At 33.3% G+C, this 16,226-nt stretch overlaps 3 protein-coding genes across 3 annotated transcripts; 2 read left to right on the top strand and 1 right to left on the bottom strand.

Annotated features, from left to right (window-relative positions):
- Positions 1-437: 437 nt before the first annotated feature.
- LOC107812976 (ABC transporter I family member 10) lies at positions 438-4,095 on the top strand. Its single transcript, XM_016638171.2, has 6 exons — positions 438-590; positions 679-853; positions 967-1,053; positions 2,505-2,630; positions 2,723-2,845; positions 3,639-4,095. Exons 1-6 carry the CDS (start codon positions 523-525, stop codon positions 3,846-3,848), a joined length of 789 nt encoding a protein of 262 aa, XP_016493657.1. The 5' UTR covers positions 438-522; the 3' UTR covers positions 3,849-4,095.
- A 3,182-nt stretch (positions 4,096-7,277) lies between these two features.
- LOC107812975 (fasciclin-like arabinogalactan protein 11) lies at positions 7,278-8,748 on the top strand. The gene is made up of 2 exons (XM_016638170.2): positions 7,278-7,885; positions 8,410-8,748. The coding sequence occupies exons 1-2, from the start codon at positions 7,364-7,366 to the stop codon at positions 8,629-8,631; spliced, it is 744 nt and encodes a 247-aa protein (XP_016493656.1). The 5' UTR covers positions 7,278-7,363; the 3' UTR covers positions 8,632-8,748.
- A 1,466-nt stretch (positions 8,749-10,214) lies between these two features.
- LOC107812974 (putative sodium/metabolite cotransporter BASS4, chloroplastic) lies at positions 10,215-11,897 on the bottom strand. Its single transcript, XM_016638168.2, has 2 exons — positions 11,657-11,897; positions 10,215-11,525 (listed from the first exon to the last, which is right to left on the bottom strand). The coding sequence occupies exons 1-2, from the start codon at positions 11,870-11,872 to the stop codon at positions 10,455-10,457; spliced, it is 1,287 nt and encodes a 428-aa protein (XP_016493654.1). The 5' UTR covers positions 11,873-11,897; the 3' UTR covers positions 10,215-10,454.
- Positions 11,898-16,226: the final 4,329 nt, after the last annotated feature.

The raw sequence follows: 16,226 nt of genomic DNA, 5'->3' as shown, positions 1-16,226 counted from the left end.
ATCAATAAGAAACAAAGATTTTGAATGATTAGTAAGAAAGAGCAAAATTGGGTTTGAAAAGCTTTAGAAAAGGATAAGAATCGACAATTTTGGAGGGATAACAGTGCCTATAAAAAAATAAGAAAGATTTTGGGTGATTATCAAGAGAGAGAAAATAATTTTGAAATCTTTTGGAAAAGGAACAAAATTTTAAATGTAGGGGTTATTGGAAATGAGGTGGGTGTCATGTAACTGATAGGCTAAATTTAAGGGATCTTGAATTTTCTTCTTTTTTATGGTTTTGTATATAACTTGTAAATATAAATATACAAAGTAACTAATAAGGAACCTAAATAAAGATGGTAAATAGGTTATTATTATAGTATAGCTAGGTAAAAACCCCTTTTTATTATTCTGAAATAATAAATTGAACAATATAATATAACCAATTTTAATTAAACCATCGAAATAAATATTATTTTTGGATAACAATGATCCAAACAAAGCTGTAAAGGTTGCATCTCAGCTTTTTTTGGGGTAAAAATGATACAGTCGGTTTGTATCCGAGCTTCAGCTCTGCAATTGCCACCCATTTACTCCCACTCCCTCAGGCAATCTCTATTTCTCCACATTTTCCTGTTTCTCAATATGCCCATGCTCTATCATATGTACCATAATTTGCTTACTTTGTGTTTGTAGAAATGTCGCAACAGCTGACAGCTTTGCAATTGACGCTCAAAACCTTAGCTATTCAGTTGTCTCCAGACAGGGGAAAGTGCTTCCGATTCTAAAGGATTGCTCACTGAAAATTCCCTCTGGGCAATTCTGGATGCTTCTTGGACCCAATGGCTGTGGAAAATCAACCCTTTTAAAGGTAAACCCTCTAAATTGTGTATGTAAACTGTGCAAAATTTTGTATCTTCTAGTAAGGCTGGTTAGCGTTACGGGATTTTGGGTTTTGTTCTTTTTGGGGTGAAATTATCCCAGATATTAGCAGGTTTATTGAGTCCAGATGATGGGTTCTTGTCTGTGGAGAGGCCAAGGAGCTTTGTGTATCAGAACCCTGATCATCAGGTGTGTTTGCCGAGCTCAAAAGTTTCCATTTTTATCATTTATATTTGTCATTAGATGGCAATGCTTCCTAATCCTTTGTCGTATTCAGATTTGTGCTGATTTTGTGGATTAAATTGGACGATTAAGCAAGAATATTTGCAATCCCATATTGTGTCAATGACTTTTAAATTGTTGATAATGAAAGAATGGTCAGATTTATGGTGCAAAACTTGAGACTTTAGATACTTATCACAGCAACAATAACTACTACTGCACCTCAGTTCAAACCTAGTTGGGATCACCTATATGAATCCTCACTATATCCGATATTTTAAGCAATAATATAGGTTTGTTTTAATAATTGAGGCTTGGTATTTCATGGAACGATTGCAAAAGAATGTATATCATAAGGGGCACCGAGGTGTTGCCTAACGTCAATAATTGGGTGAAAACCATGAGAGACAAGGGTTGAAATCCTACCAGAGACAAAGAGTTTGGTGATTTTTTCCCATTTGCGTAAGCCTTATAGGCTAGAGTTGCTATGCTGGTGCGAGGTACATGAAGGTAACATGTACCTGGTGTTGCCGAGGTGTGCATAAGCTGGCTCGGGTACCACCTTTATAGAAAAAAAAAGAATGTAAATCATAATGGAACAGCAGAAGATTGAATGCTTCATCTTGTATAAGCTTAATTCCAAATTAGAGAGATCAACTCCACTTGATAGTGATCCGATTAATCTAATTAAGCTTTTGAGTTTCTTTCTTCGCTTGAACTATATCTCAATCGAGTTTAGATTTGGCAAAAATTATCATTTCCGAGTGTTTTTCCATGCTTTTTGCGTCATAAGGACTAATACTTTTTAATAGAACTTCTGTTGTAGATCTATAGTAGGCAGAATCTGAAAAAAATTCTTTAGCTTCTACACGAATTCTGGTTAAGTCTGTAACTCTATATGACCATTACTTTGGGTAGATGCTGCAGTTTGTACTTTGTACAACTTTGGAAAACCTCTAGGATATGTGGTAGCGAAGTCCACATCATTTTGGCATTGCACTCATGAGTCATTCAATAGCGCACTCCTCTGTCATTATTCCAAGTCTGCATTTTATTCTTTGAATTGGATTTATGATGCTACAGAGTGCCATCTCTATAGAGTTTCTCTTACATTGATCCCTTTTCCTTTTGTGCGGTAATGTACAAGGACTCTATAACATAGCCTCATATGCTTTTGCTATGATAAATTCAGGAGGTCTCTGCGAAATAGATGATGTGCTTGGTAGGGCAAAGCAGGGAGCTAAGTTTGCCTTTTAAATGTTTTCTTAGTTTGGCTGGATGGTTTTATTGGTTTGGTTTTATACCTAAACCTACAAACTGGCTTTGATATGAAGTGGACATTCCACGGCCATGTATTAAGAAAGTTATTCTGCTCTTCGCTCTTAAATGTATGGCTTCTTTATTTCTTGTGCTTACAGGTCGTGATGCCTACGGTGGAAGCTGATGTTGCTTTTGGTCTTGGTAAATTGAACTTAACACCAGCTGAGATTAGGACTAGGGTGGCAAGAGCTTTGGATGCAGTTGGGATGTCTGAGTATTTGAAAGTATGTTCTTCAGATATGATTTCCTGGGTTCCTAACAGGTCAATATAAAACTGAACTGCTCTCACGTCTGTGCTTTTGTTTACGCCGTGCAGAAACCAGTTCACACTCTTAGCGGTGGTCAAAAACAAAGGGTTGCTACTGCTGGTGCTTTGGCTGAAGCTTGCAAAGTTTTGTTACTTGATGAACTGACTACTTTTTTGGATGAAACTGATCAGGTATAATCTGATTCAATTCTTATGTCACTTTGTAGCATCTAATCTTTCACTTGTTGGGTAAATCACATGCATGACCTACCAATCTAAAAACCGCATGCCCTTGCCGAAATGAATAAATGATGAAATATATATCTTCCGAGGAACGTGCATCGAGAAATTTAATGAAGAGTATTCCACCCCCTCCCCACACCACAAGAAACTATTGGAGGTATATCAAGGATGTATGCTGGTATCAGATGACAAAAACACTGCAATTCAATGCTAGTTGGTCGCCTCAACCTATTAGCCTGCTATTCAACTGTTGAAACTGTCCAACAAATAGGTCTTAAATGGCATTTTCTTGAACTGAAACTACTCAAAATTATTGTTTAGTGAAGTCCCAAGTACAGCAGATGTTCTTAAATTCGAAACTTTGGCTCATGGTGAACAGAGAGAGGTAGCATCCTCTTAGTGTCAAATATGTTAAATGGCATCAATATATACATCGAACTACCATTTGAAACATCGGGCAAAGAAATTTTTTTTGGCAAGGTGGAAAGTAGTTTGACTATACTAGTATTCTTCTTAGGTTGATGACTTGCCTTCTCTGCATGATGTGCTTATTCCTTTCTTTGTTCTGTGTTCTTCATGTATTCCTTTTTCCCTTGGGCTTTTGTGTTGGCCGGAAGAGGAAGGAAATTTTGAAAATCACTATGAGTTGACATTTGATTTTTAGCGAGGAGAGACTTTAATCTGGATTGGAATAGATCAATTTCACAGATTGAAGTTCTTTCTCTCTTTCAACTTTTGCTAGATTGGAGTAATAAAAGCAGTGAGAAACTCCATGGATACATCTAAAGAAATTACAGCTTTGTGGGTGACCCATCGTTTGGAAGAACTAGAGTTTGCAGATGGTGCAGTTTACATGGAAGATGGAAGAATTGTCCGGCAGGGTGATGCAACTAGTATAAGGAATTTCATTGAAAACAAACTGGTATCTTATGTAAACCAAATAAATTTGTAACCACTTTTTCCTCGAGGAATCTTGTACATGTACATAAAAGAGTGTATGATGATGCTTTCCAGAGAGCAAATACTACTACTACAACAACAACCCAGTAAAATCCCACTCAGTGGGGTTTGGAAAGGGTAAATTGTACGCAGACCTTACCCCTACCCCGGAGGGATAGAGAGGCTTTTTCCGGGCAAATACTATGTTATATTTTTTTATCCCCTTGCCAGTTATGCAAGATGTAGTTCCTTTTCAGGTCTTTTGAGGGTCAAATATTTGAAGGACTAAAATGCATTTGTGTTTCTGAGATTAAACTGTTTGACGAGGATCTCAATTGTCCATTTCAACATGACATTGCGGTGTTCTGAGGCGAGTCTGGAATTACTAGAACATAGGTGCACCACCAAAGAAAGTGCAAAAAAGTATTAAATGAGAATTGATTTCTATTCCTCTAGGTAAATAACTCGGTATTTAACCAAGTGCACCATTCAATATTTTTGAAGTATGGGGCCAGCAAATAATACATGTACATAAAATAACTAGTTTGGTGGAGCGACTATGAGTTCACATAATCCATATTTTGTCAGTGAACAATACTTTGCCTATTATTTTACTTTAACAGTTTAGTGATGTCCGAAAATTTCCAAAAAAAACTTAGCTGAATTTGTGTGATAACTTTTTTGTTATGATCACACAGGATGATTTGACATTATTTTTACTAATACTAATCAAGGATTCAAGATTGTCCAATAGTGATTGGATTATGCTTTAGAGAAGGCACATACAACCAAATCTACAGTTAACACTTCCACTCAAAATTGCTTAGGTGAACTATTGTTGCTCAAGGATGCAAATATTGTCGAGAAGTGAATGGATTTTGTATTGCAAAAGGCATATATCAACAATTCTATAATGGACCCCTGTCTCTCAAGATTCCTATATAATGTGCATATTGTATCATTTGACATACAAATTATAATCTCCATGGGTAAAGAAATCGCAGCAGCCATCTTTGTCCTCCTCCTTTGTTTTGCTACTTCCACAGCTCAAACTCGTGTCGGTGGCATTCAAGAGGCTTCTAAGATGATTAATAATCGTTTTGGTAACGTTGTAAAGAAGACTCCTATAGCGAGTGGATATCTCAGGAGACTGCTGAAAATAATGGTGGGAATACTCAGGAGGAGGCTTACCTGAAACCTAAACTTCACTAATTTGATCACAATGCATCTGAAGTTGCAAGAAGTAACTGAAGACTTTGGTTGTGTTTATAATTTCTAATAAATCCAAATTTTGTCTATAAATAATTGTCATGTTTCAATTTCGAACTCATGCAAAATGTTGTTGGTTACATTAGATTTAATTATGTTATATACATATATTAAGGTGTATGCTTTTAGATAAAAGATGGGTATCTAGAATTTAAGTTTTATGCTCGTCAAATTGAAGATTTTGGTGCGATGTGGCTGTTAGTAAACAACATCCCTTAAGCATATTCCAGTGAACTTAATCTGTTTTCTCTAAATCAGTTTAGAGATTTTGCTTAACCAAATTAATCTACAGTTAGGTAAGCAGTAGTTCTCACTTCTCAGGTTTGACTGAATGATCAGCAAGTTTTCTCGCAACCTTTTCTAAGTTTGGTGCTGCGAGGTGTACTGAATTATGAACCAGAACAGCAAAGAAATAAGGAAATGTTTGTAATTTTCTAAAAACAAATAGTATTAACTAATCTGGACCATATAGAAAATGGTCAAGCTCATATGTTTCCAAATAGTAAAAAATTTAAAGCGATCAGCTTCATTTGGTATAATCTAAAGTACGTAGTCAGTCTCTAGTATAATGTGTAAGTTTTGGTTAAAGAAGTAATATGAAGTTAAAGGTTGAGAAAAATATTACTTTCATCTAAAAGTGAGAGAAGTTATTTTTCTCCTTATTCTAGAAAGTATTTTCCATTTTTTTTTTAACACAATTAAACACTAGAAAATGACTCAAGAAATATTTTTTGTCATACCAAACACTTCCTCAGTTTCCCACTTTCTAATGATACTCATAAAGAAGCTGAGGAACAGTTAGAATTTTCCTTGTTATCGAGTACCTTCATTCATATCATTTATTGGTACACTATCTTCATTCATATCAGCACAAAGGAAAAAAATTAATAAAAAGAAAAAAGAAGAAAATTCTTCATTCATACCAGCATAAATAAAAAAATTAATAAGAAGAAAAAACAAGATTAGAATTTAGCTTAGTTTGGGTATCTACACGAGTAAGATTTGAAGAATAGTAACCAACTGTAGAGATCATGGATTGGGTCGAGATGATCAAGAACAACAATAATATATCCAGTGTAATCTTACAATTGATGTTTAGGAGGGTAGAGAGTATTATTCCTGTCTTGTGCAGATAGAAAAACTATTTTCGAGAGACACTCGGCCGAAGAACTGAAATGATATAATTGAAAGCTTCATTTTTAAGTATGCAGCAAAGAAATCATGCCCTACAAAAATTATTTGTTCACACAAGTGTAAGCTAAGCAATCATAGAAAACTTTAGTAGTAGTAGTAGTATCCATCTCATTTTAGATCTCTATGTTCCTGCCTTTCCAAGCAAACTATCAGCTACAATAGTTCCTTAACCTCCACCTCAGCCACACCTTTCCCATTCCAACTCTCTCTTTCAAGATTTAATGGTCAGTCAGTCTTAAAAGGAATGTGGAGATTTTTTCCTTTTTGTAACCACTGCAATTGTAACTTCCCACCAAACTTCAATGTTAAGGAATGCCATAGTATTACTTCCTCCATTCCGCTTTGTTAGACATTATTTCCTTATTAATTTGTTTCAAAATAAGTGGCGCATTTCTATTTCTTAACGAGAAGCTTTTATAACATCTCAAATATTTACGACAAATTTCTAAGCCTTAAAGCAGTCACACAAATGTTATGGTTTATTTAAGACAATAAATTTTGAAAGTTTTTTTTTTTTTTTAAAACCGAATGCAAACAAATTGAAACAGAGAGAGAGAGTAGAATTTACTCATATTTACCGATAGCATAAACAAAATTCACATGATTTGTATACTTATGTACCTGATTGCTTGACTCATATATTTTCAATGGTGGATGCAACTTTTGTGTTGCGGGTTTCCGATACGAAAAATTAATAAATATTAAATGTTAACCTATAATTTCAAAAGTAAAATGCAATCAACTTAAAAAATTTAAAGGTCAATCGAACATAATATTAGATTTAATTCTAAAACCGCTTATGTATATTTTCTTGTCATGGATCAATTTATTAAAGACGATTACATATAATAATCTTTTATGTAACTTGATAATGTATTAGAAGTTTTAAACTAGTTAGATGTAGTAGTAATTTGATAAGAACTATAATGCCTTCTCCCCCTCACCTAACACATTCTTTCCTATCCATAAAAACCCTAGTCTTCTCCTCTATTAGCAAACCACATCATTCTCCTTTCAAAGTTCAAACTTCCCTACTCCATATTCCAACCATTCCATTCTTGAAATATGAAACACCATATTTTTTCATCTCTTTCGCTCCTTTTACTTATCCTCCAATTTTTCACCTTAACCCAAGCTCAAACTGCTACAGCCCCAGCTCCCTCTGGACCAACCAATATAACAAAAATACTAGAAAAAGCTGGCCAATTCACCACTTTAATCCGACTAATGAAAGTCACACAAGTTGGTGATCAAATTAATACACAACTCAACAATTCTAATCAAGGAATGACTGTTTTCGCACCAACTGATAATGCATTTTCTAACCTTAAATCTGGCACTATAAATTCTTTAAGTGCTCAACAGCAAGTTCAGCTAGTGCAGTTTCATGTTCTTCCAAATTTTATTTCTATGACTCAGTTTCAAACTGTGAGTAATCCGTTAAGAACACAAGCCGGAGATGCTAGTCCGGGAGATTTTCCGTTAAATGTGACGACTTCCGGCAACCAAGTGAATGTATCCACCGGTGTTGATGATGCTACTGTGGCTAACACAATTTACACTGATGGTCAGCTTGCAGTTTATCAGGTTAGAATTGTTATTACGAAAACACACACACACCAAGGGTGTGTTTGGTAGGAAGAAAATCTTTTCCCCCAAAAGGACAAAAAATGACATTTTTCACTTTTGGACGGAAGTCATTTTTTATTACAAGTATTTTTTACTCCCCGAGCAAACATTGGAAAATATTTACCATGAAAAATATTTTTTAGGCAATAAGTCATTTTTCCCTGAAGATGTTCTGAAAAAATAATTTCTGTCATATCAAACACCGCCAAGAGTAAAATATTGATAGAAAAAAATAACTCGAAAATGTTAACCGACTTATACATTTTAAGAACTAAATTAACTCTTCACCATTGAATCTACACAAATTTGGTTGTAGAATGTAAAGTTCACATTGAAATTTCAAAGAACTTATCAAGTTGCATATATCCAAATTCTTCACTTATGTTAAAATCAATTTTTGTAGATTTCAATGTTAGTAACTTAGTATTACATCTTCGACAATAACTATTTCAATTCTCATCTTCTAATTATCTTCTTGACAGGTTGATAAAGTGCTTCAACCTTTGAGTATATTTGCTGCTCCTGCTCCAGCAATGGCGCCCGCTCCGGCTTCATTGAAGTCAAAGAGGAAGTCTCCGGCAGCCTTAAGCCCTAGCTCCGGCAATGATGACTCGCCGGTAGATGATTCCGGTGCTGAGAGCATTGCCATGCATGCCATGGCTGTGTTGGTTATTGGAGTTTCCTTGTTTGTATTTTGGTTGTAACTTTAGATATTGGACGGTGAAGATTGCTCGTGATCGTACTATTTTGAAGAGATGATGATTTTTCAACGGTTGTGATACGTCAAGTGATTGCTTTGAATAATTACCATTCCTTTCCTACCATGCATTCTTTTTCTTTTCCCCCTATTTTTTTCATTTTCATTTTGAGTATTCAGCCATATTGTAAGATAAAAATGAATTTTTGAAGTGTCTACGATTATACGTACTTCATTTATTTTTTAAATAATTTGCCTTAATGTTTCTCCTCAAAATCGTATTGCCATTATTTTTGAAATGGGACGGGTACGTCAAATTTCTTGCTAACATTAGTGTATTTTTAAGGAGATCTATCTATGTATGAATTTCTGCTTAAATATTAGCTTGATTTTTTTGGACCTTAAAGACAGCCAAAGACACTTCGTACTAAATATTGAAGCAAGTTGTTTAAGGCTGAACACATATGTGGCCCCGTAAACTTGCATACTTTTCATTTAGATACCTAAACTAAGAATTGTATCTATTGAACACTTGAACTTCACAAAACATTTCTATTAAACGCGAAATACGGACATGACAAAGTGAGTGTCTTAGTGGGCGTTTGGACATAAGAATTGTAAAAAAGCGAGAGTGATCAAATAGAAGCAAGATCGATAAACAAAGTGAACAAACACATTTTTCCGAAGAAAAAAAAACAACAAATAGATTCATCCGAAGGTGCTGAAACATTTACACGGAAACAAGATAACTAAACTAATTAAGATGAAAACAACAATTACAAGATGTTTTCACTTCTATTTCCACCCACTTCTTTCCTTGGTTCTTGGCTATTTCTTTATTTTTCTGTTTATATTTCTCCCAGCAACACACCATCAGAAACCAAAAACCCACATAAATGTTTCAGTTTCCATGGCCACTATAGGGTGTAGTTAGAGAATTTCTTGTTAAGTGTTAAAGGGTTTTGCATTTGAGGAATTTTAATCACCACGACCGACAGAGATTGAAATATGCTTTTCTTGAGCCGAGGGTCCAGCAGAAACAACCTCTCTACCTACACAAGGTAGGGGTAAGATTTATACATTACCCTCCCCAGACCCCACTTGTGGGATTACATTGGATTTGTTGTAGTTGTTGTTGACTGACGAAAATGGAGCAGTGTTGACTGTGGGGTTAATCGATGAGGAACAGGTAGGAGTTAAGACTGAGTTTTGCAACGACGAGGAATGTGGTGGTTATCGGAGACTAAAATGATCTTGAGTTTGATTGGATGAATTTAAGTAGGAAAGGATGGAATTTGGGAGTTTATCTCTCCAAGCTTTTGCTGGACCAGAACTTTTCCTCCAAAAAGTAGCAGGTCGACATTTTCCTAGAGTTATATCTGATGTGTTAAGTTAAAATGGTGGAATGTTTTAATTGGTTAACTCTCCAGACTCCACAAAGGAGGCGTTTGGCGAGACGCTCCAAGATTGGGCCAAAAACTGTGCAAGATGTGCCTAATAGACACAATTTTGCTTGAGTTTAGGTGTTCAATAGGTACAACCCTTAGTACAGATATCTAAATGAAAAATGGGGCAAGTTAGAGGGTCGTGTTTTTATTCTTTTTGTGTGAAACATAAGTATTGTTAAATTCAATAAGATGGTTATTTTACATCAGCTTCACTATCATGGAGAGATTATACAGATGATCTTTCCAGGTTAATGAGGCTACTACCATTGGAACTTCATCAGAAAAATAAGTATCGCTATTAGAAGTTCTAGACTTCAATGACTTACATGTGAATTATTCCTTCTTGTGTGCAGCACCTACCATCTGGGAACTTGAGATGATCTTAAGCAGTCTTCAGATTACCCGAAGCACGATCTTTTTGAAGCCAAAAGTTCACCAACAAAGAGTCCAAGATGATCTGGTTCAAATGTGCGGCTACGCAGGGAAGAACCAGCAAACCAGATTCACCAAGAGCATTTCCGAGCTGTTCCACTACTGCTACCATTACAGGCAAAGTTTTCTGGCTTGCAACAAGTAAAAGAGCACTAATATTTTCCTTCTTTGAAAAAGATGTTGAAGTAGTGGAAAGTAATGTTATTGCCAGAGCATTAAAAGCAAAGAGGATGAGATGCAGAAGCACTCCTAACACAACAGCCAGAAGAAAAACTTCTGGCTTAACCAATAAAAGCAGTGACCTCGATCTGCTCACTTGTATAAACGGGGCTAAACTTAGGAGGAGAGAACTCAACATTGCCAAAAGCTTACGATTTCGATCAGAAAACTCAGCCACACCTTTGAAACATTCTCGTAAAGCCTTCCCTACGAGAAGAGGAACTAAAAGAGTGAAAACAAGGCTTCTAAACAACCGCTCAGCCGGGACAGACACACCAACCCCAGTAGCTATGAGCTTAGAGATTGAAAAAGGTATAATCAGAATTCCTAAAAGGTTTGATATTAAAGTCATCGCCAGAGCGAGAGCAGAGTTTCCTCCTGCTAACCGAGTTAGTGCCACTCCACTAGATAGTGTTGTGGGCATACAACTAAATATAGCCAACCCTGTGACGAATTCTTGAGGTTGAAGCTTTAGCAGCATAATAATCTTGGAAAATAAAGGAGTGAAGAACAAAATGGAAACGAGACCAAAAATACCAACAGGCCAAGCTTCAACAGCAGCACCTACTTCATCACTACGCAATGTGAGCCCTGAGATTATAAATATCCCAAAAGTGCTAAATTTGGACAGATAATATCTATCAGCAAGACAACCAAGTGTGGGATTAACAAGCCCTAATGTTACTCCACCAATTAAAGCTAAAGGCAAAAAGTTGTTTGATACAAAACTCCAAATTGGTTTTACCCAATTTGAGTTTGATTTCGCAGTAGCCCGTGGAAGTTGGTCTCCACTACCACTTCCCTGGAAAATACCATATAATCTATCAGCTGAGAAATTAATAAACTGTTTTCACATTTGATTTTGTACAGTTTTTAACATCAAATCAATTTTAACAACATAATAGTAAAGGAAAGGAAAGGGGGAAAGTTCACCTGATTTGAGTGTTGTGAAGTGGCTCTAATGAGAAGCTGTGACCTGTTGATGTTTCTGTTGCTGCTAATTCTGGAAAAAGGGAAGTGGGTTTGGGTCGTCGGAAGATGAGGACGCCGCCCATTTTGAGGATTGAGGAGTAGGATTTGGAGTGTTCCCGCCATCGCCATTGGGGTGGAATTAGTGCAACTCAACATGTAACTAGTATCCGCCCACATCTGGATAGTATTGTAATCCCATAAAATTTTATATAAGTTTTTTATACATAAATGAATAACTATTGGCAGAAACTCAAATATTATAATCTCACATCTATGGATTAATATTATATAGAGTAATAACTAATTTTTTTTTGTAATATCTTAATTTAAATTATAAAAAATAGTACCTCTCACAACAACATCAACTTCTACCAACCTAAGTCACACAATTTATTACCTTTAGGTTCGTTTCATAGGAAGTATAATAATAGTATTGAATATAGTGTATTAGTAATATTGACATTATTTTTTGTTCACTGTTTGGTTTGGTGAATTAAATAATTGTATTTTTTTAAAAATTAATTGCTTACAAAAATACCCTTCACATTATAATATATTACAAATGAATTTAATTTTTTTCTTGTAATACATTTTTATTTGCTTTTATTCTTTTATTCTACTGCTCAGGTTATTGTCTAAATTTGTCAATAATATTTTTAGTATTATTTATTTAATATAGCCATTTTATTTTAAACTTAGTTCAAAGTATAAACCTTACACTCTCTATTTTTTTTAATATTATATTTTCTACTATAAAACTTTTATATAATCATTTTATTTGGTGTTTAATATAATTAAAAATAGAAGTGCATATGCTCATACTTTATATTTCACCAAAATTTCAAAGTATTTTTTCGTCCTTGAGGTTTTCTTTGCTTATTCAAAAGCTTGGATAAAATTTATTTTATTTTATTTTTTAATTTAAAAGCTTGGATATGATTTGAATTAATTTGGTATAACAAATAAATAGAAAGAAGATATGTGATTATTGTTATTATTATTATTAGTAGTAGTGGTGGGAGTAATTACAGTATATGCTAAAATCAAGTTTCTATTTATTTTTATTCATATCTATGGATCGATTTAAGTTTAATTCATTTGAATAAATAAAATCACATTGCCGCTTGATTTGTTGCCGATAAAAATAATTTTTTTATTCGTGATTCCTCCTCACAATCAACGTAATGCTATTATTTAATCTAAAAAATAAAATTATTTGTATTTAACGTAATGTTATAATTGTTATTATTATTATTATTATTATTAGTAGTAGTAGTAGAAGTAATAATAGTATATGCTAAAATCAAGTTTTCTATTTATCTTTATTTATATATATATGATCGATTTAAGTTAAATTCATTTGAATAAATAAAATCACATTACCGCTAGGTTTGTTGCCGATAAAAATAAATTTTTTAATCGTAATTCCTCCTCACAATCAACGTAATGTTATTATTTAATCTAAAAAATAAAATTATTTGTATTTAACGTATTGGATAAATTCTAATAGATATAGATGATTAATCAAATACCAATTCTAAAAAGATACATTGCAAGATATTGTACTCAAGGTAAATCAAACTTGTGTCATAGAAGAGTCAAAATCTATCTCAACCCCCCTTTTAATTGATAATACTCACTGTAATGAAGGAGCCTAAACGGAAGTGAAATAATTAAAGATCTATAACAAAATTGAATTTAAATTGCCATATAAGATTCAAAGTAGAATTGAATAATAAAAGATTTAATTTAGTAAATGGGATTGTATATATAGTTCTTAACCGATTTTTTCTTATTTGACAATATCCGTACAAACTCATTTTAATATCGTCAAGTGACTTTTTAATAGCTTGCCACTTAGCCTAACCAATGCCAATATATATGATAACTTCATTGCTTATATATATATAGAGAGAGATTATTCAGCTTAAGTTTAAAAAGAATTGGAAGTACCTAACGACACGACATATGGTTGATGACTGAAATATTTGTAAAGCCCATTGGGCCATTAGCCCATTAAAGGAACTGTAAGGTTTTGCTATAATTTCACGAAGAATTAATCCAAATAGCCATGGGGTATTATTAAGGGATTTGCATCTATATCCGCTTTTTGGGTCACGTTTTAATTTGTATCCGCTTTGCAAGAAAAAATGCAAGTGTACCCACTTTTTCGCATAACTTCAACATACGGGCTGAAGTAGCAAAGGCAATCACGCAAAACTTCAGCATTCTAGTAGACGGGCCTGAAATAGCAAGTGTGCTAAACCAAGTCTGCTGAAGTTTTTGTTTGTAATTACTGAACTTAAGCATAGTAGCTGAAGTTTTATTCTCTGTTGGCTGAAGTTTTTGTTTGTAATTGCTAAACTTAAGCATAGTAGCTGAAGTTTTGTTCTCTATTTGCTGAAGTTTTTGTTTGTAATTGCACTAAATAAGTTAAATTTTTTTTGTCCTGGATTCATTAGTTTTGTCATTAAGCTTTTTCAAAAACTTCAGCAGAAGATACTGAAGTTATTTAGTTCATTTATAAAAACTTCAGCACTAAATAAAATGAAGTTTTTTTTTGTCCTAGATAAGCTTTTTCAAAAATTTCAGCAGAAGATGCTGAAGTTATTTAGTTCATTTGTAAAAAGTTCAGCACTAAAAGCTGAAGTTTTTTTGTCCTGGATTCATTAGTTTTGTCATAAAGCTTTTTCAAAAGAAATTCAACAGAAGATGCTGAAGTTATTTAGTTCATTTGTAAAAACTTCAGCACTATATAAGCTGAAGTTTTTGAAAAAGCTTTCTAACATATTAGATAAATAATCAGATTGCCAACAGTATCTAAATCATAAATTTTGAAAACAATAAACGTGAAAAGAACAGAATTATCATTGTCTACTAACTTACGTACGTGGAAATATTCATAAATTATTGTCTACTAACTTACGTAATTATTTAAATTTTGTTTTTAAATAATCTGATAAACATATTTATGACAATCATCCCATGAACTGAAGTTTCATAGCAGCACCAACAACAACAAAAGAAAGAAGAAGAAGAAGAAGAAAACGAAGGAGGAGAAGGAGGAGGAGAAAGGGGGCTGAAGTTGTTTAAAAATTGGGTACAAGTTAAAACCTTTTAAAACAATTGGCATAGGTTAAATGGGGGCGACCAAATAGGGCGCCCCGTGCAATTTTTTAGGTATTATCACTTTTAACCCGCGCCAGAAACTATTTACATCTGGTAGCCAAAAAAGTGTATAAAATTTGTATAATTTTTGTATATAACATACAGAATGTATATATATACAACTTTTATATATTTTTTCTGCTATTATTTTTACAGCGTCTATACAATGTCATTTTTTCAATAGCCGTCCACCCAATCGCTTAAACTAAAAATAGCCGACGGAGATATATTATATGCAAAATTTATGTATTATATGTGTATAATTGTTAGGGTATTCATAAAAATCCAAAAAATTGAACCAAACCAAAAATCGAACCAGACCGACCAAAAATATCGATACTTTTTATATTTAGTTTAGTTTTGGTTTTGAATTTTAAAAACCGATCAAATTTGGTTTGGTTTTGGTTTTAATAAAAAAAATAACCAAAAAACCCCGAACCAAACCGACTATAAAAGTAGCTGTTTAAATTTATTATTACATCTATATATATATATATATATATATATATATATATATATATATATATATATATATATATATTTTATATAAAATTTCTAAAATTTTATGGTACATATTAGTTATTTGTATTTTTAGTCTAGTTCTTTGCTATTATAATAATCTAATTCTTTGCCTTTACATTCTAGTTTGATTGGTATTTTTTTTGCTAAGTACAAGTATGGGCACGTGATTTTTGCCTCACCTGAATTACTTCTATAGAATTCCGAAATTTAGATTTTTCTTTTAATTATTTGTTATTTTAGGAATTATTGTAGAATTTTCCTGATTGTTTGCATTTTGTGTGCATGTTTAATTTTTTTTTAATTTATAAAAATACAAAAAAATTATTGCATTTGCATTTAGAATTTAATTTTACATTTTTAGATTAATTAGTAAATTAGTATGCTTTATAAAAATGGAAAAATCACCAAAAAATAACTATTTTGCATTTTTATTGTTTAATTTCGAATTTTGGTAGTTTTCTTTAAATTTGGTTTTTAATTGTTTGTGTTAATTATTATTTAAAATTAATTAGTATTTTGATAGGCTAATTTAGTTTTAAGATTTAATTTAGGTTTTAATTTTTAATTTTGAGAAAAGAAAAGAATTTTGAAATAAACAAAAAGAAAAAAAAAAGAGAAGTAAAAGAAATCAGATTTTTGGGCCAAATCAATTAGAAATCCCCAAGCCCAATTGAATCCCCCCATTTCCCCTTCAATTACCCGTTAAACTAGCCCAAACCCGTTCCCAGTCCGCTCCAAACCCGCTCAAGAACTAAACGACGCCGTTTTGGCCTCTCATCATCTGAGCCGTTGATTTCACTTAATCGAACGGACGGGAACTGGGGTCTGTGACAGTATATAA

Source organism: Nicotiana tabacum, chromosome 18, assembly GCF_000715075.1.
Source record: "Nicotiana tabacum cultivar K326 chromosome 18, ASM71507v2, whole genome shotgun sequence".
NCBI lineage: Eukaryota > Viridiplantae > Streptophyta > Magnoliopsida > Solanales > Solanaceae > Nicotiana > Nicotiana tabacum.
Note: the sequence above shows the minus strand (reverse complement) of the source record. Positions and strands in the feature narration are given on the sequence as shown.